This window comes from Hypomesus nipponensis, chromosome 10, assembly GCF_054491055.1.
Source record: "Hypomesus nipponensis isolate SF chromosome 10, ASM5449105v1, whole genome shotgun sequence".
NCBI classification, from domain to species: Eukaryota; Metazoa; Chordata; class Actinopteri; order Osmeriformes; family Osmeridae; genus Hypomesus; species Hypomesus nipponensis.
In genome coordinates, this window is record NC_140370.1 from 16,147,766 (window position 1) to 16,170,000 (window position 22,235).

The window sequence follows — 22,235 nt, forward strand, 5'->3', positions numbered from 1 at the left end:
GGACCCTGAACAACGGTCAAACATACATGTACGGGGAGGAGCCACGAGTTGTGAAACCCACGATAAGATCCGTACATAATGTTCCAGATGGTTTTTTTTCCTTGTTTGGAAACGTAGTTTGGTTGTGCCCAACATGCAATTTACTGCACTTCCGTAGATAATAGCCTACTGAAACACAAATTAACTTAATGCATTTATTCGTAATAGCGCATCAGAGTCTTTTCTGAGCTATGGAGCTTCGTTCAAAAGTTGAGCACTGAGAGTTGCTATTTGATGTTCATGTTACAACCACGAAGGTTTTAAGATTAAAGCCTAGGACAAAAACTATTTAAATGTGAACTAGAACTTTGATTATTTGGTTGTATACATTAACCTATTCTCTCCTCGTTTACTCGGGTCTCCGGAGGAGTGGCTAAAAGACCTTGGGGCTAACCTGACTGAGATAAGATGTAGCAAGGCCTAAACCTAGATAGCGCATATTTGTACATATTTCTACCCTATGGCCATCACACGGCGAACATACATGAAGTTCGTGTACATTCTAAAAGACACGTGTCATTCTACAACTGGTGTTACAGTGCGAGGGGCATACATTTGGCATGCCCCCGTAGACTTCGAGAGAAGTGCGCGCCCCTTTTTTCCATGTAGCTTGCATTAGTGCGCACGCTAACAAAGTTTCGAGCAAGTTGCCGTCGTGTTATTTCAACCAATTAACTCTACTGGGAAAGGAGTAGCCCTGCGCCATTTCGCCATGGCAAAAAGTGGGGTTCCACATAATTACAAACCGCAGGGGGTTTGGGGTTGAAACGGCGACTATGGGAGCCACGTGTAACCCCTCCCACGTCTTAGCTTTATGGACACGTGAGCATTTGCAGAAGTGACCGAAAAGTAAAAGGGGACACTACGATGCCCCCCCAGTAGTCTAAGACTCATGCTTAATACCAGTCGAATACGTTTGCCTGGCGGCGTCAAGATCTAGCCTATAGCCTACACAGCTGACTAAGACGGGAGGCCTCGACTATTAGCCCTAAAATAAAGCCCTCATTGGCCGTGCATCCTTGATTTAAATGCAAGGAGCGGTTTCTAACTGTAATTCGTAACAAAAGGACCCTCACAGCTCTCAATCGGCTCGGTATAAATGCACAACTGGGAATCACCAGTAGCTGAACGATGTTGTCGCCGCTTGCAACAATTGAAACAATGTAGACTTGAAATCAAGTCGTCATACAATGTAGTAGGCTAGGCGCCCGTGATACAAAGAGTCATTGCGCCTGCAGTAGATACAACGTTAAATTAAGGCCACAGCAAGATCGCAGTTGCTAGTGTTGTACACGCACGTTTCTGACTATTTGTTATAGTGAATGCCCACATAGTTGTGACGGAATGGCATCAATAAAATAGCTTGACGCTCGATTAACTTAGAAAGGCCTCCTGCAGTAGGCTACTGAAGGTTTCAATGCATCTCATCCATTACTGTAACCTACATTTATACAAAATTAGATTAAAAAATACCTTTCTTGATGTGTGCTCTTGCGGCTCTTTTCGGGGCCATGGTTACACGCGAGTTGCTGGAATTTAAGTAGAAACGTGTATGGTTAATATGAGCGAGCTTCACTCTCTATTTCTAGAACTAAAGGTGGCCCAGTAGAAATCAAATCTCTCTGCCCTCATAAACCGAAGCCCATAGCAACCCCGTCCACTTTTGAGTGACTGCGCTCTCCGCCAGTGCTGGCAATCCCAACACAATGTGGGCGGAGAAAAAGAAAAATTTCGGCCAATAGTATTTCAGATGTGGTTGTCTTATTCAATCGTGTGGATATCCGCAGGTTAGAACCGCCTCGTTCATCCCGTACTTGAACGTGGCAAGATGGAAGCTCCATGCATCGCGAGAACACAATGTATTTTCACAGTACTGTAATAGCTCTTTATTACATAACCCGTCTTATCTACTAGTCTTTGTGCTGTTATAACTGGGGTTTAAAGCACTCTGGATCTCCATATCACTACGGTTGGCACGATATTATCCAGGCATGTAGTAGGCCTAAGTGTCGTTCATGCAAAACTCTCACTTTCTGCAGTTTCAAAAACAGACAGAGCCGACCGCAGTCACAAGCACGCACGCAGACAGGAGCTTTCATGTCAATAATCGCGTGCGCACTGTCTCAGCAGTGGCGTTCCTTTTATCTGGCACCGCGAGGACAGTGTTAATGGTGTTATTTCGAGTCAGATTGCACAATATTCGCGCGAAGCACAATATTTAAAATGTTACCACTAACATTCAACATGCCCTTCAACATTTATTTTGACAGAGATTCCCCACAGGTTCGATTGGAAAATATATTGTTGTCCGTTGAAAGACGTATTTCTCCAAACTAGGCTACAGCTCAGTGTGTTGACCGGGGGTGCGTGGCCATACATTGTGCCCCTCCCCCTCCCAGCATAAGTCCACATCATCCTTAGGGCAAGGCGGGGAGACTTCTAAACGTATTGGCTCTCCTCGAATGAAACTAAAGCTGTTTGGAAGTCGGTTCCTCGACTATTCTGATATGTATTGCTGTGATTTCGTTTTCCCTAATTTTTTCATGGATTCCAAACACATTTTCGGAAAGATTTGGGCAATTCCCCCAACTTGCCTAATTCCTAAACAGTAGGCTGTTTGACCCACATAAACTAATCATTCAACTTAACATCAAGTCAATGAAAGAGGTAGACATTTATTTTCAGTCCGGAAATCACAGATACTCAACCCATCTTTGAGGTGAGTGACAGAGGGAGTGAGTTTACCAGGATTTAAATGCATAAAAAAGAGCATATCGAGTACGTGAGTTGAGCATCGGTAGTTAATGCCCTTTGGCACCTTCACGCTAATCCTCGGAACACAAAGGGGTTCACTGATAATGATAGCCCCCACCGGCCCAAGGAGTTCACTATGTCCGGGCCATTTGCTGCTCTGCTTGTCCAAACAACTTCTCAGTTCACAGACATCTCTGCTCCCGTCTCTGGGGGAGGGTTGGAGGAGGTACGCTGGGGGGCAGGGGGGGGGGGGGGGGGGCTTATTTGGGGTCAGAGGTTAGACAGGGTAGGGTTAGGGTTAGGTATTATCATGAAGGTATGTGAATTAAGTGCAGATCGATCTCTGTCTCTGTCTGTTTCTCTCTCTGTCTCTCCCTCTCTCCATGTACCTATATGTGGTGTGAGTGGTAAATAGGACCTTGATGTGTGGTCAACCAGGAATGTTGGTTGGGGTGAGGAGGTTGGTTAGTAGGTAACTGAGTGTGTGTGTTTGTGTGTGTGTTTGTGTGTGTGTGTGTTGTCTCCTGCTGTATGAGTGAGAAATGAGAGAGACTATTGAGGGAACAAAGGGCCCAGGTTTGAGACCTGGTCACGTCATATAGCCCCCCCCTTGGGGAGGTCTATACTGGTGGGAGGAGGTGGGGGTAGGTGGTGACGGAGGAGTTGACCTAATCACCTGGATGGAATGTGCGTGTGTGTGTGTGTGTGTGTGTGTGTGTGATATACACACCCCTTCTCATCCTCTCTTTTCTTCTTTCCCACTTTCCCTCCTCTCATCCTCTTTCCTGTTCTGTCAGAGAAATGTCTCATCAGCTCCCCCTAGTGGCTCGGCAGGTTAAAGCACCCTGTCTCTATAAATGGGACAGTCAGCATTGTACACATAGTTTACATTTAACTAGTCTTTGTAACTCATTAACTATAGGAGCCACGGAACTGCGATAACTAAGGTTGATAGAATGTAGGGCAGATGGAATGTCGTGGATCATGTTTTACGCTAAACTTTAGTGTAATGGTCAGGGTTGCAGGTGGTGATCAGCGCGGACGCACACGTCTACGTTCTAAAAACAAGCTGCTGTATAGAAACATCCGCAAGAATAACAAATAAATAAAAACTTTATAATAAACTGAAAAATAATAAAATCTGTCATCTGTAATGTTTCGAATGTTTTATGTGCGTAAACCATTTACTGTCTATTTTTGATTTTTGATTTTTATAAATGTAGCCTATTATTGCTACTCATAAAGTCCAACTAATTCTTAAAGCGGAATCTTTTATCCAACGCACATGGTCTATGGCACACTTTAAAAGTGTGTCGCTGAACATGTGAACACCACACCTGCGTGTTACGTCAGTCAATACGTGGTGTATGTTTCTCATGATCACACGCTGGCCTTGACACGGCTTGGTGGTGCAGGTTATAAAACCTGGTTTGATTGACAGCTTTCATTCTGCTGCCAAGGCAACTCTAAGCAGCAAGTATGTGGTTAGAAGACGTAGGCCTGTTTCTCCGCCATAATCCTACAGTGTATTTGATAGATCTACTTCAGGTGTGCTTGTTTTGGTTAACACTTATGAGTTTTTGGATGGGTGCCACCGGTTGTAACATTCTGGCAGTATGAATAAAGTGCTCTTCCAGTACTCTAAATATTTGACCTAGTTCTGCTGATTTGGCAGCGTGTCAATACGGTTATTTTTTAAAGTCTCCGTGACTAAGCATGTGAAAGAAATGTGCAAAGGATCAATCAGATAAACAGCATTGCACCGCGTTTCTTAGTAGCCTTTATAGTGTGACGAAACGCGTCAATTTGAACCTTATCGGTAGCCGTTAAGTGAAGGATATTTCAGGCATCTTGGTTTTGAGGCTTGCTCAAAATGGGTTATAAAATGGGCGTGGCCAATTATCATACACAACCGTTACCTGTGATACACACCTTTAAAGGGCAATTAAACACATTTTCGTGGAATGTTTTTATTACTGGGGCAAAAAGAGGCGAACTTTGATTTAGCCTTGCGTGACTGTTGGATAGGGGTTTATTTAAAAGAGGGCTTATTATCTAGGGTTGGTTCATGTCTTCACTCATTTCGCCCACTAGGCGGAGACACTGTCACAAGCAGACACATTAAGGAAGCCTGGTACGCGTATACAGTTTATCCATCCTGAAACTTCCTCAATCGCCCGTGCAACACGCAATCTAACATGCATCTCCTGATTGTGCTTTTGATCATGCGTGTGAGAAACCCACTTGAGGAAATGCATTTGTTTATTTATTTTACCTGTTTTTAGTTGGCTGATAACTGGAAAAAAGCACAACAGACAATAGGCTACATGGAAGGGGGAAAACATTTTTCCTTACGTACATTGGGACGGATTAGGAAATGAGCGCAAATGTGAAAATATATTAATAGTTCAGATAGTGCTTAAATTATTCCGTAACAGTTCGTTCAAATTGTTAATACATTTAACTTTGTAACAACCCCCGTATACAAAAAAACGAAATGACACATCCTTTGAAAACGAACATTAAATAAGATCACAAAAGCATGTGTAAGCTTATGCAACTTCCTGCCAATTCTTCAAATTTCCACAGAACAGAATCACTCGTCACTGCAGTGTGTCAACATACATTTCCAGTTGTCAACACTAGAACATGTACAGACAAGAGGAACATTCAAAACCAATCATTCTAATTGTTCTGCAATCATTCTGATGTGATGTCACTGCACAATATCTGCATTGTGTGAAACGTAAAGGTATTTCAAATGAGACAGTGATCCACAGATCTGATGGGTCTCATTTGGGCCTTGTATGGTTAAAATAGTGGATCATAAATATTGACTGAGGGAAAGGTGCCACTCCTTCAATGTTTACTGACTGGGAACAAGGCTAAAGGTCCAGGAGGGGGAGAGAGGGAGAGAGAGAGACAGGGACGAAGGGTGAGAAATAGATAAATAAAGGGATAGGGAAGGAAAGAGAGAGAGAGAGACAGGGAAAGAGTACTGTGAAGTCTAATTTAACCCTTGTGTTCTCCTCGGGTCATTCTGACCCATCAGTCATTGTGACCCACCTTCGTTTGCGACAATTTTACCACATACAAAAACAAAGTGAAGCATTTTCTTTTAACTGTTGGGCTGTCTCAGACCCCCCACATTGCGAAGGTTAAAATACAATTATTTTTATTTGCCTTTATATTGGGTAAACACAACGATGGTTCGTTATGAACCTTTTGGTCATGTGACCCGAAGGCAGCACAAGGGTTAAGCCAAATAGAAGCAAGCTGCTGTTGTTTTAGTTGTGTAATGTGTGTTATCATTCCTAACACTACTCAGTTGACTGTTGGACTTTATTGACTGTCTGACAGAGAGGATGATGAGGAGAGCTAACAGAACACAGCCAAGAGGCTTGAGACACTTTTGGGATTGTCAATGAAGTTCCAAGGTGCAAGCAGGCAAAACGAAACAATTATAAAACCAGTATTGACATTTAAACATTAGGTCTATATTGTCATTCACACAATTAAAAAACATGAAAAGAAAAAAATATATAAATTGTATTTAAGACACGTAACATGTTTCTAGCCTTGGTCCTAGTTTCAACACTTTGCGGTAATGAACACAGCTACAGATAAACGTATGTCTTCACATGACTGTGGCCTAATCATGAACAGAGATGGACTAACAGAAGCCTCCATCTTGTTTCTTCAGAGACACATCAGAGTTTTGAGAACTCTCTAAACATTCCACATTGTCATTCATGACATTCTAGAATCTCATCAGTGTTGGATATCAAATTAACTGATGTTGATTGTATGGACAGTCAGGTGGATATACCTAAACCATCCTGGTTCATTTTAGTGGTCATGGAGGAATGGAAACAGGGGAAATATTCTTCGGGAGGAGGTTGAAGAGTCAGTGCCGTCTTCTTGTATAGAGGCCATGTTCTAAACAGTATGTTAAATACTTACCTTTAATACAAAAATAAATGTAATGAGACTTTCAGCTTAGAAGCTGGAAGGAATTCTATCTGGCTTGGTTTCGGCCTAAAAAGGATCTGAATAGAATACACAGTCAGTGAGATGCACTCTGCGATATGTAGTCTATAGCCTCTGCGGCTTTCGGCTCAAAAACTACATTGTTAAGAAAAAATAGGATCACATACGGCTCTCGTATGATTTAGGATACATCGGAAGCAGAACAGAACTCTAGATCTGGAATTCCAGTGGCTCCCAAAAGTTCCGGAATAAAATGCTGATTTACCACTCATCTGCAGCCATCATTCTATTCATATTCCATGACGTGGTCAGGCATGTGAGATGCATTGTGGGACATGTAGTTCACAGTCTACGTAGCTGACTGGCAATCCTCGGGGGCAACCATCTCCTCGGCGGGGTGGGCAGAGAGCTGTGCGAGAAGCTCTTCGGACCGCAGGATGTGATTCGTCCATTCCTGACACACCTCCTCTATCGCAGGCCCCTCCCCTCCGAACTCCGGGGGGAGGATGGTTGAGTGGAAGTGGTCGCAGAGGGTATCTGTGAAGCTGCCACCATGCATGTGGATCTGGGAGTAGAGAGAGAGAGAGAGAGAGGGAGAGAGACACAGAAAGAAAGAAATAAGTGAGTGCTAGCACCAACACTATTATCATTTCCTGAATGTTGGATTGGTTTGTCCCTTTGTCTCTTTGCCAGTCCCAAAATGTCTCCAGACTAAAGGGACAGCATGACCCTTACAATCCTGGAACCTCACAGGAACAGGAAGCATTCACTCACTCTCTGTTTGATCTTGTCAGGCAGGAAGGGGCGGAGCATGGTGAAGACTGGACGGAAGAAGATGGGCTCGTTGATGAGGTGGATGCCTCGCACCTTGAGAGGAAACGAGTCCTGAGAAAGAGATGAAACAAGTGAGGACAGGTGAGGACAAGGTGAGAGAGAAAACCACACAAAGAAAGCCAAGCCTTCATCGTCATCATGGTCGTCATCATCATCATGGTTGTCATCATCATCACGGTCGTCAGTCCGTACGGTGAGCACGGAGGCGATCCTCTTGGCGAGGGAGGGGTTGATCTGGAGGGCGTGTCCAAAGCACCAGCCCTGCAGGTCGAAGATGACCTTCACCCCGCACCTCTGGGTCTCTGTCTCCCTGACGATGAGCTCGGAGGTGATGAGGCTGATGCGGAACACCTCGTAGGCCGAGAAGTCCTTGGGGTTCCACTGACCTGAGGAACACACCATCAACCCGATTCGATCAGAGACAGAAGATAGAACCTGCGGTCACTTGTAGCAAGGGCCAAGTTACCAGTTTGACTTTAAACTTCTTCGTTTAGCAGATGTTTTAATTCCCCCCCCCCTCCCCCACAAACAACTATTCATCTGCAGTCAAATGCTTTAGACCTGAGTACAAGCCCTCCATGTTGCAATGTTATCACAGAGAAAAAGACATCACCAATCAACCACAGACATCACCAATCAACCACAGATCTATACTCATATTATATCACAAGATGAGGTAATCAACCACAGATTGATGTTCTGCCATCTATTCACCTAGAAGACACTACCAAACAACCACAGATCTTACCTAGACATTACTAAATCAACCACCACTGTATACAGAGATCCTGTAGAGATCTAACCTGCAATCATAACAGAGTGGAAGGCATCTGATCTAGACATTACTAGCCAACTACCAACTCTGCATACGGACCTATCCTGTAGAGACCTACATATTTACATTTAGTCATTTAGCGGACACTCTTATCCAGAGCGACTTACAGTAAGTACAGGGACATTCCCCCCGAGGCAAGTAGGGTGAAGGGCCTTGCCCAAGGACACAACTTCCTTTTGCACAGCGGGTAATCGAACCGGCAACCTTCTGATTACTAGCCCGATTCCCTAACCGCTCAGCCACCCGACTCCTGCAATCTAACCTGCAATAATAACATAGTGGAAGTCATCTGATCTAGACATTACTAGCCAACTACCAACGCTGCATACGGACCTATCCTGTAGATGAGCACTCGGCTACCGCTGTGGTCGCGGTGGGCCAACACCCCGTGGTAGTGGTTCTGCAGCAGGCCCAGGACAGAGGAGGGGTGCAAGTTGGCACTGATCTCTGGACACTCCCTGCGCCAGCGCTGGTAGTTCAGTAGCAGCTACAGGGACGAGAGACACGCAGGGTGAATGGAGAGAGGGGAAAGAGGGGGTGGGGGGAGAGAGATATAGAGGCGGAGAGAGAGGGAGAGAGAAGGGAGAGAGAAAAAAAGAGAGAGGGAGAATTGAGAGATGGGTTTATTGAGAGATGGGAGAGTTGAGAAATGGAGAGAGACAGGGAAGGAAGGAGAGAAGGAGAATGGAGAGAGATTAAAAAGGGAGGGAGAGAGAGGAGAATGGAGAGATGAAGAGAGAGCAAATGGAGAGAGCAAGGTGAAGAAGGTGAGAGACAGAGAGTGAGCAGTGTGACACAAAGATATAGTGGTAGAGAAACACACATGAAGGATAACTCTTATCAAGTGATTAATATCTGCGAACATGATGGCGCTCTACACGGTCTGGGAAACCCGGCCGATGTCAAAACATACAAGCGCTGTTAATTGGTTCAGATAGCCTACCAATGACAACTGTCGTTACGGCACTGCCACGCATGAAAACGTAACAGACCTATAGACTATAACCTAGTTTGGACTAAAATAACGGTAGAATAAAAGGTGCTGTCTAACGTGCACATATATCAGCTTATAAGCACGTTCGTGAATCGGTTTACAACTTCTTCCAGTCTCGTGAAATTTCTACACATAAACAAGCGAATGACAATCGAATTGTCCAAAGTTGGCACCATCCCAAGTAGGCTACTCAATGTCTTCGTTTTTAGTTTTTAGGTTTTAAAGCGGAGCAACAACTGCGTCCTAAGCATTTATCAGTATACTCACCTTCAGTGACAGCGCAATATCAAAATCTCTGGCTCTCAGAAACCGAATTAAAACGCCGTCGGAAAAGTCGAGAACGTGCAGCGGGTCGATTTCTCTCTGTGCCTTCTCCCGCAGCTTTAGAAAGTACGGTTTGACGAAGTTTGAGTCTTCGGGCAAATCATTAAGTTCACCCGCGTATTCAGCCTCTTCTTGGGACTTCATGTCGGCTCTGAGTCATAGTTCACATCTGCCAAACTAAATAGTAAAGTCTTTCACGGCCTGTTTACGCAAAGGGGTAATGAACACATTTCCTTCGATGCAGTAATCAGAGCAGCCCATTCGTTTACCGCTTGCACTCCTACCTCTGGGACACTACAAGCACGTATAAAGTTGATCCTACTATAAGTGCGTCAATAAATAACAGGTTCCAATCCAGAGCCCACAACCAAGCCAGACAATTTCCCCCTAACATAAACATGTTGACTAAATACATTAACCACAAAGAGTGAATTATAATTGAATATTGAGATCAAATGGATCAAATACATATTGTGTCATACACGTGCCCAACAGAAAACGTGACACAGGTTGCATCTACGAAATAGGCTATTCACTGTTGTTTTTTGAGAACTTGACCATCAGCTGCACTTATTCCGGTATACGCACTTTGTGAATAATTCGCTTTGGATAAAAAGCTTCACATACATTAAAACATGTCATCGTTGAATTGCTTCTGTCACAAACACATTATTAACTCTTATCAAAAAGCAACAATGTTCTCCTGGGAAACAGACATATTTCAAAATGTCCAGCTAGAACCCCTACATTCTTAAAGTTGCTGTTAGGAACCCTAAATCATTACACTGTGCTTTAAAGTCATCGTGATGTGTCGAGACTCGTAGTAGTTCAGACGCCAAATCAAGCTTTAAAATATTCACTCCATTCTCACTGCAAAAGAAAAACAGGTACAGCGCCATCTGCTGGCCTTAATAGGCTATGCGGACGACACGTCACACAACTTCAGACGAAATGTACAGTCCAGATCTTGGCGTTATTCGCTTGTATTTTGTATCTTGTATCTATTGCAGACGATGTACAATAAAGAGCCACGACAAAAGGTATGTTTGACCATAAGAATTTTTTTCTCTTTTTACTCAAAAACAGTGTAACAGGCAGATGGGGGAAAGCACCTCTAGTGGCACAGAAACGCCACTACATAAAGATAGCTTCGAGGACCTGGTTCACCTTTAACCCAGGGCTACAAGGGAGAATGGTACGCACATAAACACACATAACGGCCAACATCCGATCCCCAAACCGGAAATGGAACTGTAGGACATGGAACACGCATCTTGACTTGAGTTCAGAGTTCAAAGTTCAGACAGGGTCCTTCAGTTAGATGATAGTTGATCCAAGTATCCAATCGTTTTTTGTGGGAAGAAAAACAAGCTAAAGTTCTGGTAACATTTCAAATGAGCTTTGTTTTGGTCCAGGCTTTTGGTACAGTAGTTTCCATATCCATTGGAGGATCCTGTTTGACTGACAGCTCGGTTTGACTCAACAGTCCAATGAAAGGAGACAGGGGGCGGGTTTCTTTGAGATCCCTTTCTGTATTTTTCACATATTATCTGGAAGGGAAAGTGTATGTGGAATATGGAATAGGCATATCTATTTACAGAGTGTGTGTGTGTGTTAGGGAATTAGAGGGAGACTCAAGGAATAATACAGGAATGCATCAAACAAGGACAAGTCCCTCATCTGTGCCCATCGTCCGTTACAACCCAGAATAGTCCTGTCTCCAGACCTGTGGAGAACTCTGATCCTGACCGCTACAACAGGCGGGCATCACCACATACAGTACATGTTACATATGTTACATACATGTTACAGGCATGTTGAGGGGGGGGGGCAGAAAGGGCAAAGTTACAACAACGATCTCACGGCTTCGTCTGCGAGGTTACGAGGCACGTTTTGATTATCTGCCATCGTCATCTATCGTCGATTTCCAATTCAGGTATGCTTCAGTGTAAGCAGATGAAGAGTCATGGTCACTTCATAATAAAAAAAAAAGAAAAAAAAAAGTGACTTCCTGTATGTACTTATTGTTTGAAGTCAATGAAGACTTACCCCACACCTGGTGACGTGTTACAACACACACACACACACACACACACACACACACACACACACACACACACACACACACACACACACACACACACACACACACACAAGGACTGTGTCTTGCACACCCTGCAGTCCTGCTCCACAGTCTACCATGGCTGGGCAGCATCGGTACAGTTAGTGAACTACAACAAGCATGGCTACGGTCTTATTGCTGATCCCCCCCCCCCCCCCCCACTCTAAGCCTCTAACACAGCTGGGCGTGGCTAATGCCCCTCCACACACACAGTTCATAGTTCTGCCATGAAAAGAGAGCTGCAGTTCCGGTCCTGGGGAGCCTGGAAGAGTCCTGGTTCTCTAGTACATTATTAAGACAGTCAAACAACTGCCGCCCCCCAGCCCCCCCCCCCCCCCCTCACAAACACCAAAGTTCAGTCAGGCTTCCCACAATCCCACACACACTGTTCCTCCAACTGCTTTTGCATCCACTTTCAAAGAAGAGGGAATCGGTTGGTTTACCCCTGTGAGCATGAGGGGTCAGAGGTCAGGGGTCAGGGTTATCCAGCCCTGTCTAGGTACATGCTGCTTATAGAAGGGGTGTGTGTGGGGTGACCCTCAGGTGGCACTGATAATGGACAGGGGAGGGAGGGAGGGAGGGAGGGAGGGAGGGAGGGAGGGAGGGAGGGGAGGGAGGGAGGGAGGGAGGGAGGGAGGGAGGGAGGGAGGGAGGGAGGGGGAGGAGGAAGGGAGGGAGGGAGGGAGGGATACTGCATCCTCCTGTCAGAGTAAACCCAGAGCTTTGGCCTTCTTTATTATGACGAAATGTGGGACGCGGAAAAAAAGGCTCGATGTCGCAGAACGAGCGCGGTCCAGAGCGATAAGCAAAGCGATACATTCAGAAGGACCCTGCCTGAGTCAAGATTACCTTCACAATCAAGCAGTAGGAATAGGACGTAACATGGTGTATATATTTAAAAATAAAATATCAAATGAATAGATTTACATGGAATGCTATGGATGTCTGTTTCTGTTACATAGGACACCGGGGTTATTTGAGCTTTTAGGAATTTGTTAACAGGATTTTTGGGCCGTCTAAACCTTTCATCCAAATGTCACGCCTTAAAAATAGGGCACTAGGCCGGCCCAGGAAGTCATTATTAGAATGTATAGGATGTCAAGATGTATAACAGGCAAAGAGGCCAATCCTGTCACAGTGCACAGCATCAGCCTCACAGGCATTGGCTGCTGTGGCAAAGAGGAGATCCGGGACAGGTAATTAAATCTAAACACATAGTTCAGCACACACAAGAAAATAATATAGCATATATAAATTATTATCTTTGATCATATTGCTCACTTGTTAACCTCCTTCATGTCTCTACCCTGCTGACTTCCAACCTCTCGAATGTTGAACTGATCTGGCGAACTCTAAGAAGAGCAAATCATAATTTTAAGATATTAAAACAAAAATAAAAACAGCTCTAACTCAGCTTAGGAAGGAATGTCATCAAGCGAACGCATTTAAAACCAAAACAAAAGAATAACGTTTGGCATAAACACGCAAAACAGATAAACTGTTTTGGTTGAAAGCGCAGAGGGGGGAGGAGAGAGGAGGAGGAGTTGAGGGAACCGTCCAATCAGAGCCTCCTGAGGGTTTGTGAAAATCATATTCCAGGGAAGAGGAGCTCTGAAGAGCTGATCTAGGATCTGCTATGGAAGTAGTAGGGCGTCAGGATCGGGTGCAGTCAGCCTGGGTACAGCAGATCCTAGGTCAGCTCCTTGGAGCGTTGGCAGGCACACAGAGCAACCGTTTCAGAAGTTGGGGGAAAAATACAAAATAATTGCACCCTTGAATCCGTTTCAGTCATCTCTCTCTCTCTGTGTCATAAATAACACGTCAACGTACATTCAGGAAGGTTTTCCTCTCCCAGCTCAATCACAGGGAGCAGGCGTCTGACCCGTCAACAACGTCTTTCTCATCATCATCATCCTCATCATCGTATTAATCATCATCATCATCATCATCATCAGAAGAGACAGTTCGGTCAGAAAGACAGACAGGCCGACAGTCCTCTTCCACCAGTCGGACTTCTGCCGTGCCTGTTGAAACCAAACTGCTGCTTGTTTATTTGTTTCTGCTATTTACACGTCTCAGAGCCCCCCCCCCCCCCTGGCGTTGTCACAACAACGTCAATTCATGAGTTTGTCCGCACTAAACTAAAGAAAGTGGCTTGAAAGTTGAATGTAAAAAAAAAAAAAAAAAAACCCTAAACAAAGAGTGTGTGTGGAATGCAGCGTGTGGCATAGTGTGTTCTCTCTCCGCTCTTCTACGTATCAGTTCACTTCCCTGCGTTTGCTGTGTGTGTTGCTGTGTGTGTGTTGCTGTGTGTGTGTGTGTGTGTGTGTCTAAGCATGTAAGGTGCATGTAGGCAGCTCTGTGATGGACTGATTGGACAAGCTGGCAAGGGTTTAAGGATCTGTCAGCCTATCAGAGGCTGACAAGCGTGGGGCGTGGCCCTAAGAGGGGCGCGGCCCTTTGAAGAGATTCTGAACCCAGGCGATGGGTCTGGCCTGATGTCAGGAGTCATCATCCGTGTCCTCGATCAAAACCTTGGTGTCCCGGGTCTTTGACCTGCAGAGAGGAGAGGGAGAGAACGGAGGGGAGGAGAGGGGAAGGGAGGGGAGGAGAGGAGAAGGGAGGGGAGGAGAGAAGAAGGGAGGGGAGGAGAGGAGAAGGGAGGGGAGGGGAGGAGAAGGGAGGGGAGGAGACGGAGAGAAGGGAGGGGAGGAGAGGAGAAGGGAGGGGAGGAGACGGAGAGAAGGGAGGGGAAGAGAGGAGAAGGGAGGGGAGGAGAAGGGAGGGGAGGAGACGGAGAGAAGGGATGGGAGGAGAGGAGAAGGGAGGGGAGGAGAGGAGAAGGGAGGGGAGGAGAGTGGAGGAGGAGGAGAGGATAAAGAAGGGAGAGAAAACAAATTGTAGAAGTGTAATATGTATGAATGTATGTCTGTATGTTGAGTATTTAAGCTTGTGGGTGTGTGTGTGTGTTTCAGAGCGCGCGTGCGTACTGCGAGGCGAGGCGGGGTCGCCGTAGCGACATGCTGTAAGAGCGCTTCCAGCTCTTCTTGCCCTGGCGGTTGCGGACGCCGTCCTCCTGGTCCATCATCTGCTCCAGCAGGGTCTGGTCGTCTGCGTTCAGGGGAGCCACCGAGATGTCCCGCACCGCGCGGAACTCTCCACAGTTATTCAAGTGCTCGTTCTCCAGGCGGAAGAAGTTCCACACAAAACGCCTGAGAGGGGGAGAGGATGAGGGAGAGAGAGGGGGAGAGGAATGTAGGAAGGGAGGGATGGCGGGAGGGAGGGAGGGAGAGAAAGAGGGAGGGTCAGAGGGAGAAAGGCAGGTTATCACAAGGACAGGCTGTGTCAGTGATGGCAGCTTCATTAGCTACAGCTTGAGTGGATAACTTTATATTGAATGGAAACCAGTGTGTATGTGGTAGGCATGTTTGTGACTAAGTGTGTGTATATACAGTATATTTGTGTGTGTCTGTGAGTGTGTGGTGTCTATATACAGAATGTGTGATATATATATGTGTGTGTGTGAGAGAGAGCGAGAGAGAGAGTGTGAGAGAGAAAGCGAGAGAGAGTGAGAGAGAGAGAGAGAGAGCGAGTGAGAGAGAGACAGAGCGAGAGAGAGAGAAAGCGAGAGAGCGAGAGAGAGAGATAGAGATAGAGCAGACCTGAACACCTCCAGAGGAGCCAGCAGTGTGGCCATCATGTCCCCCAGCCAGGGGACGTCACTCACAGAGCTCAGGGACAGGGGCACGGCCCAGGCAAACCTCAGCAGGACATCCTCCAGGATGGCACAGTAGTAGTACGCCTGGACACACACACACACACACACACACACACATTAGGCTTACAGCAACTACTTAGTACACACAACTCCACTGTGTGTGTTTCTGTGTGTGTGTGTCTCTCTCTCTCTGTGTGTGTGTGTGTTTGTCTCTGTGTGTGTGTGTTTCTGTGTGTGTGTGTCTCTCTCTCTGTGTGTGTGTGTGTGTTTGTCTCTGTGTGTGTCTCTCTCTCTCTCTGTGTGTTTCTGTGTGTGTGTGTGTCTCTCTCTCTGTGTGTGTGTGTGTGTTTCTCTGTGTGTGTCTCTCTCTCTCTGTGTGTGTTTGTCTCTGTGTGTGTCTCTCTCTCTCTCTCTCTGTGTGTGTGTGTGTGTTTGTCTCTGTGTGTCTCTCTCTCTCTCTGGGTGTGTGTGTGTGTTTGTCTCTGTGTGTGTCTCTCTGTGTGTGTGTGTTTGTCTCTGTGTGTGTCTCTCTGTGTGTGTGTGTGTGTGTTTGTCTCTGTGTGTGTCTCTCTGTGTGTGTGTGTTTGTCTCTGTGTGTGTCTCTCTGTGTGTGTGTGTGTGTGTTTGTCTCTGTGTGTGTCTCTCTCTCTCTGTGTGTGTGTGTGTGTGTTTGTCTCTGTGTGTGTCTCTCTCTCTCTGTGTGTGTGTGTGTGTGTGTCTCTGTGTGTGTCTCTCTGTGTGTGTATGTGTGTGTGTACCTTCTGAGGGTAGACAATCTCCTCCCTGAGGAAGGTGTTCTCTCCGGCTCCGCGGTCCAGCAGACCCCAGTCCATCTTCAGGTCCCACACCAGTGTGTAGCATGAGCTCACCACCGAACAGCCAATCAGCATGTAGAAGAAGATCTGTGTGTCGGGGTGTTTTTGGGCTGGGGGGGGGCAGGAGGTCAAAGGTCAGTCATCGTACTGACAGGTCAATGTGAGAGGTCAGAAGAGGCATCTGTCACACATGGCGTAGCCCAGCCGTCCTGGATGTGAACTTCACCATTCAAATTTGAGCTGCGTGAATTTTGTTCCATTTAAATTTCTGAAGCTTGAATTTTTTGGGGGGGATATAATTTTTGGGATCTGAATTTTACATTGAAATGAATTCATATTTCAATTATAAAATACATTTATAATAGATTTTATTAATTTAGTTTTCATTGGTTTGGTGGCCCACCTGTATTACCCAAGTGTACCACTAGAGGTCAGTTGTCAGTGAAGAGAATGTGCACCTTTGTGTGTGTAGACAATGAGTGTGTCTGTGTGTGTGTGTGTGTGTGTAGACAGCCTACCTTTGTGAGTGCTATACAGAGCTTTGAAGGTGACCACGAAGAAGGTGGTGGAGTATTTTCCGGCGTTGACCAGGTGAGGAAACGCCCGCTTGGTGTCACGGTAACGCCTCAAACACTGGACGAAGCGGAACCAGGCGGGCAGACACTGGATGACCGCACGCACGCCATAGGAGTAGGAGTGACACACACCTCCACCTGCAGGACACACACACACCACACATAGTGTGGTCACACACACACACAAACACGAAAGAATATGTCAACAATATGTCAGTACCTATGAATACAGTTTGCCCGCCCCTAGTGTGTGTGGCTGTGTGTTTGAGACTGTGTGTGTTTGAGATTGTGTGTGTTTGAGGCTGTGTGTCTGACCGGGGCTGTTGATCAGGTGTGTGTGTCTGTGTGTGTTTGAGGCTGTGTGTCTGACCGGGGCTGTTGATCAGGTGTGTGTGTCTGTGTGTGTTTGAGGCTGTGTGTCTGACCGGGGCTGTTGATCAGGCCGTTCTGCTGGGTCCAGTTGAGCTCCAGGCTGTAGAAGCACACCAGGTACTCCAGGTCCATCAGCAGCACCACCAGAGAGTTCAGCTGGTCAGCCAGCCAGAAGTCTGCAAACTCTACACGGTGGAACGGAGCTGTCACTACACGGAACTGAGGGAGAGAGAGGGGGAGAGAGAGGGAGAGGGGGAGAAAGAGGGGGAGAGAGAGAGAGGGAGGGGGGAGAGAGAGGTGGAGGGAGAGAGAGGGGGAGAGGGAGAGAGAAGGAGAGAGAGAAGGAGAGAGAGAAATTGAGAACCATGAATCAAGAGAGAATCCTTTCTCACAGCACGCGCAGTCTGAACACAGAAGCCTCTGGCTTCCCCAGGCTGTGTGTGAGACCGAAGGTGTGTGTGTGACCATGCATGTGTGTGTGTGTGACCATGCATGCGTGTGTGTGTGTGTGTGTGTGAGGCTCACCAGCAGCTTGAGCAGCCAGAAGCGGGACTTGTAGTAGCAGGTCTTGAAGGGGTTGATGAGGAAGAGCAGGAAGAAGCCGTAGAGGGCCAGGGGGTTGGCCTGCATGGGCACCAGGATGGAGCTGCTGAAGAGGCAGGACAGGATGCTGACACACCACAGCACCCCCAGCAGCCCCGCGATCTGAGGACAGAGAGAGGGGGGGGGTCATCTACTGGGTGAAGACCTCTCTGTGTGTGTGTGTGTGTGTGCTGCCCACAGCTGTGCTATAATCTAAAGAGTCAAGATGTGTGTGTGTGTGTGTGTATGCAGACCTCAAACAGGTGCTGGTGGGAGAGGTTGTTGCGGGGGTTGAGCTCGAAGATGAGGACGTGGTTGACCCCGGCCTGCCGCCAGCCGTACGTGTTGATGCCCAGCAGGAAGAGGAACTCCACCAGCAGGAAGCCCCCGCGGTAGATCCTGATCAGGGGCCATACGTTGGAGTCCTTGATCACCACGGCACCTGGACACACACACACACACACACAGACAGACATCAACACTGAAATGCTGTGGTGTTTGTATGGGAGGTATGTAGGACTGTGTGTCTGTGTGTGTGTGTGTGTGTGTTACGTACCAGTGATCACCACGGTGACTATGAGGACCAGGAAGACTCCACAGTACAGCCCCACTCTGAAGGTAGTCCATGCTGGGGCAGGCTGAGACACACACACACACACACACACACACACACACACACATATATATATATCACTGTGTGTGTGTATCTCTCTGTGTGTGTATAAGTGTGTGCGTAACATGTGTGTGTGAGTATATGTGTATCTTTGTCACCTGTGCAGCTCCCAGAGGCGGCACCCGTAGCCTCTTCATGGCCTTCTGCCTGTCTCCCCCCTCCAGCTCTGTAGTCACCAGGGCCTGGGGGAGAGGGAGAGGCAGGGAGAGAGGGAGGGAGGGAGGGAGGGGAGGAGAGAGGGAGGGAGGGGGGAGAGAGGGAGGGGTGAGGCAGGGAGAGAGGGAGGGGGGGGGAGGGAGAGGGGAGGGGGAAGGGAGGGAGAGAGAGAGGGAGGGGGGGGGGGGTAAAAGAGAGTGAGGAAGGAATTAAACCCAGCAAAACAATAATTACTCAATTACTTAAACTATGCGAGTGTGAGTGTAAGTGTGTGTGTACCTCAGTCTCAGAGATAATCTGGGTGATCTTCTTGCAGGTGTAGAAGGGCGCCACCTCCACGTGCACCACGCGCCAGTCCGCCCCGCGAGGAGTCTCCAGGATCTTGTCATGCTTCTTCAGAATCTTCCGGAAGCCCGTGAAGTTTAAGTTCTGACCAGATGAGGGGCGACAGGGGTAGGGAGGAGGAGGAGAGGGGGAGGAGTGAAAACTCTATGGTTTCGGGGTGAAAGCTTGGGGTTCAAAGGTGAAAGGTCAAGGGTCAGGGAGTCACCTGGTAGTTCTGCAGCAGGATGAGGCTGAGGTAGAACTCGGAGAAGGCCAGCTGCAGGTCCTTGATGTTGCGGTGCTTGCAGCGCTCCTGCTGCGACAGGGTGAACACGGTCTTCCTGCGGCGCAGGCCCTGGGCGTGGCTCTCCCTCTGCGCGTCCAGCGACGACTGCAGCTCGTTCTGCAGCGTGGCGAAGCGCCGCTGGGCCTCAGCCAGCTTCTCTACAGGGGGAGGGAGGGAGGCAGGGGGAGGGGCGAGAGTGAGTGAAGCACACAGAGAAAGAGAGAGATGGTACGTTGTAGCGCTGTAGCGTGTTGTGGTGTAGAGGGTACCTGAGTAGAAGGTGTTGATCTTGGCCAGCTCCTTCTCACAGGTCTGGAAAAACTTCTCCTCGAACTTGGCATAGTACCTCTTCACTGTGTCCTCATCTGTGACTACAGGGACAGATAGAGAGAGAACATATAGATGGTGAGACAACATAGCATGCAACATCATCTGTCCAACAGCAGGGGGAGCTATTGGAGAGAGGGCAACAGATGCCTGGTAAGGACAGTGTCACACACACACACACACACACACTCTCTCACAAACACTCTCTCGCTCGCTCTCTCTCTCTCTCACACACACACACACTCTCACAAACTCTCTCTCTCTCTCTCGCTCGCTCTCTCTCTCTCTCTCACACACACACACACACACACACACACACACACTCACGCATGTGAGTCAGTGTCTAGTCTCTCTGAGTCAACGTAACCACATTAAGGTTTAAAAATGTCCTGCTTCTCCTTGCTCACTCATAACCCTTCCTCTTCTTCAGTCCTCTCCTCTCCCTCCTCTCCTTACTGCCTGACTCCTCACCCCCTAGTACTGACTCCTCCAGCCTGACTCCTCCCAGGTTCAGAGGTGTCGGAGCCCAGGAGGGCGAGGGCCAGGCGTCCTCAGTGCTCACAGCCCTGTCGCGCCCAGAGACAGTTGGAGCGAGCAAACCGGGCTGGAATGTGTGTGTGTATGAGTGAATGTGTGAGTGTGTGTGTGTGTATGGGTGAATGTTTGAGTGAGTGAGTGTCTGTGTGTGTGTGTGGGTTGTTTTGGGGTTAGAACAGTCATCATGGCAGGCATCATGTGGAGGGAGGGGAAGGAGAGGAGAGAGAGATGAGAAGTGAGGCAGAGAGGGAGAGAGAGATGAGAAGTGAGGCAGAGAGGGAGAGAGAGATGAGAAGTGAGGCAGAGAGGGAGAGAGAGATGAGAAGTGAGGCAGAGAGGGAGAGAGAGATGAGAAGTGAGGCAGAGAGGGAGAGAGAGGGGGAGGGAGGATAAGAGGCAGGATGATGGATGGGTGAGCGGATGGCTATAATCACCCCAGAAACACACGCCTGCAGGCCATGTCCTGGTTCCAACAGGATGTCAGAGAGGGAGGAGGGGGAGAGGAGGGGGAGAGGAGGGGGAGAGGAGAGGAGGAGGAGGAGGAGAGGCGAGGTGGAAAGGAGGAGGAGAGGGGAGGAGGAGGAGAGGGGAGGTGGGGGAGAGGGGAGGTGGGGGAGAGGGGAGGTGGGGGAGAGGGGAGGTGGGGGAGAGGGGAGGTGGGGGAGGGCTGGATGGAGGGCTGGGAGTGAGAGAGTGATAGGGTTTGGGACCATAGTGCTGCTTCAATATAAACGTCTCCTTGGAGACTAGGTAAGCACTTCCTGACTTAAGTGTTCCGTCTCTGCTGACCCAGCGATCACTGTGACATCATCATCACAGAACCCTGGAACAGGAAACACAGGGGGGGGGGAGAGAGACAGACAGACAGACAGAGAGAGAGAGAGAGAGAAAGAGAGAGAGACAGAGACAGCGAGAGAGACAGAGAGAGAGACAGAGAGAGAGACAGAGAGAGAGAGACAGAGACAGAGAGAGAGAGACAGAGAGAGAGACAGAGACAGAGACAGAGACAGAGAGAGAGAGACAGAGACAGAGAGAGAGAGACAGAGACAGAGAGACAGAGACAGAGAGAGCTTGTCTTCATTCCCTCCAGTCTGTGGGATATGAAGAAGCCAATCTCAGTTCCACAGGCCCTGACCCCTGACCCCTGACCCCTGACCCCTGACAACCGTCTCGGCTCTCACACACCTCAGAGTCGGATCTGAGGGAGAGACAGAGAACCGTTCCTGAACAGAGAACAGGCCCTGCAACACCCCAGAATCAACACACTCTGGAACCAATCAATACACCGCTGGGCTGGCACACCAACCAATGAGAAAGCGGAATGGCCTCCGTAACAGCCTCCTGGGGCGGATTAGCGGAGTCTCCCGATTGGCTGGTGCCTCACGTGAGAGGCGAGGTGTTGACTCAATGACCACATCCCAGAGGCTGTATGACACTGGTGAAACAAGGCTGAGGTTTCAATCCTACATGACCTCACAGACACAGATTGTGAAGGGACAATGGCAGCCACGGTGATGATAATGATTATGGTCTAATGATGATGATAAGGATGGTGAGGGTGAAGGGGACTGTGATTACACAGGGTGTCTGGCAGCTGGGCTCCTGCTTCAGTGACAGGATGTCTGTGTGTTAATGACCTGGTCCAAAACCCTTCTCTGACTTCAACTCTTGCGTGATGCCTCCACCCCAAACACACACACACACACACCTGCCCAGCCACAGACAGGTGAATAACAGCTATTTACACCCCACACACACACACACACACACACACACACACACACACACACACACACACACACACACACACACACACACACACACACACACACACACACACACACACACACACACACACACACACACACACACACACCCTTCTCTCTCCTGTTCCTCTGTACTCAATCATCTCTCTACAGTAGCAGAGCAGCAGTCAGAGTTCAGAGAGGGCAGCTCCCGTCCAATCAGAGATAGACAA

General features: G+C 48.0%; 2 protein-coding genes across 3 annotated transcripts in view; both read right to left on the reverse strand.

The window, feature by feature from the left end:
• Window positions 1-6,117: 6,117 nt before the first annotated feature.
• On the reverse strand, window positions 6,118-10,059 carry ttpa (tocopherol (alpha) transfer protein). 2 transcript variants are annotated; one of them, XM_084708105.1, is made up of 5 exons: window positions 9,714-10,056; window positions 8,786-8,939; window positions 7,810-8,003; window positions 7,558-7,668; window positions 6,118-7,348 (listed from the first exon to the last, which is right to left on the reverse strand). In XM_084708105.1, the coding sequence occupies exons 1-5, from the start codon at window positions 9,912-9,914 to the stop codon at window positions 7,133-7,135; spliced, it is 876 nt and encodes a 291-aa protein (XP_084564231.1). In that variant the 5' UTR covers window positions 9,915-10,056; the 3' UTR covers window positions 6,118-7,132. The 2 variants fall into 2 exon arrangements, with proteins under 2 accessions (XP_084564231.1, XP_084564230.1); XM_084708104.1 differs by having other exon boundaries at window positions 7,558-8,003; window positions 9,714-10,059.
• A 3,778-nt stretch (window positions 10,060-13,837) lies between these two features.
• The window catches only part of LOC146271984 (solute carrier family 53 member 1), a 15,561-nt gene continuing 7,163 nt past the window's right edge, over window positions 13,838-22,235 (reverse strand). Inside the window, exons 3-15 of the mRNA XM_084708270.1 lie at window positions 19,663-19,764; window positions 19,334-19,551; window positions 19,063-19,212; window positions 18,726-18,809; window positions 18,511-18,592; window positions 18,209-18,396; window positions 17,898-18,077; window positions 17,426-17,591; window positions 16,944-17,138; window positions 16,369-16,535; window positions 15,555-15,694; window positions 14,883-15,104; window positions 13,838-14,448 (exon numbers count right to left, since the gene is read on the reverse strand). Coding sequence (XP_084564396.1) covers window positions 14,394-14,448; window positions 14,883-15,104; window positions 15,555-15,694; window positions 16,369-16,535; window positions 16,944-17,138; window positions 17,426-17,591; window positions 17,898-18,077; window positions 18,209-18,396; window positions 18,511-18,592; window positions 18,726-18,809; window positions 19,063-19,212; window positions 19,334-19,551; window positions 19,663-19,764 — 1,949 coding nt within the window. The 3' untranslated portion in view covers window positions 13,838-14,393. The remainder of the gene's footprint in view (window positions 14,449-14,882; window positions 15,105-15,554; window positions 15,695-16,368; window positions 16,536-16,943; window positions 17,139-17,425; window positions 17,592-17,897; window positions 18,078-18,208; window positions 18,397-18,510; window positions 18,593-18,725; window positions 18,810-19,062; window positions 19,213-19,333; window positions 19,552-19,662; window positions 19,765-22,235) is intronic.

Bases quoted from the DNA above. Each gene is read 5' to 3' on its own strand.
- ttpa (XM_084708104.1), bottom strand. From the start codon at position 9,914: ATGAAGTCCCAAGAAGAGGCTGAATACGCGGGTGAACTTAATGATTTG. The intron at 8,940-9,713 runs GTGAGTATACTG...TCGTCCCTGTAG, and splicing joins ATATTGCGCTGTCACTGAAG to CTGCTACTGAACTACCAGCG. The intron at 7,349-7,557 runs GTGAGTGAATGC...CTCTACTCCCAG, and splicing joins CTGACAAGATCAAACAGAGA to ATCCACATGCATGGTGGCAG.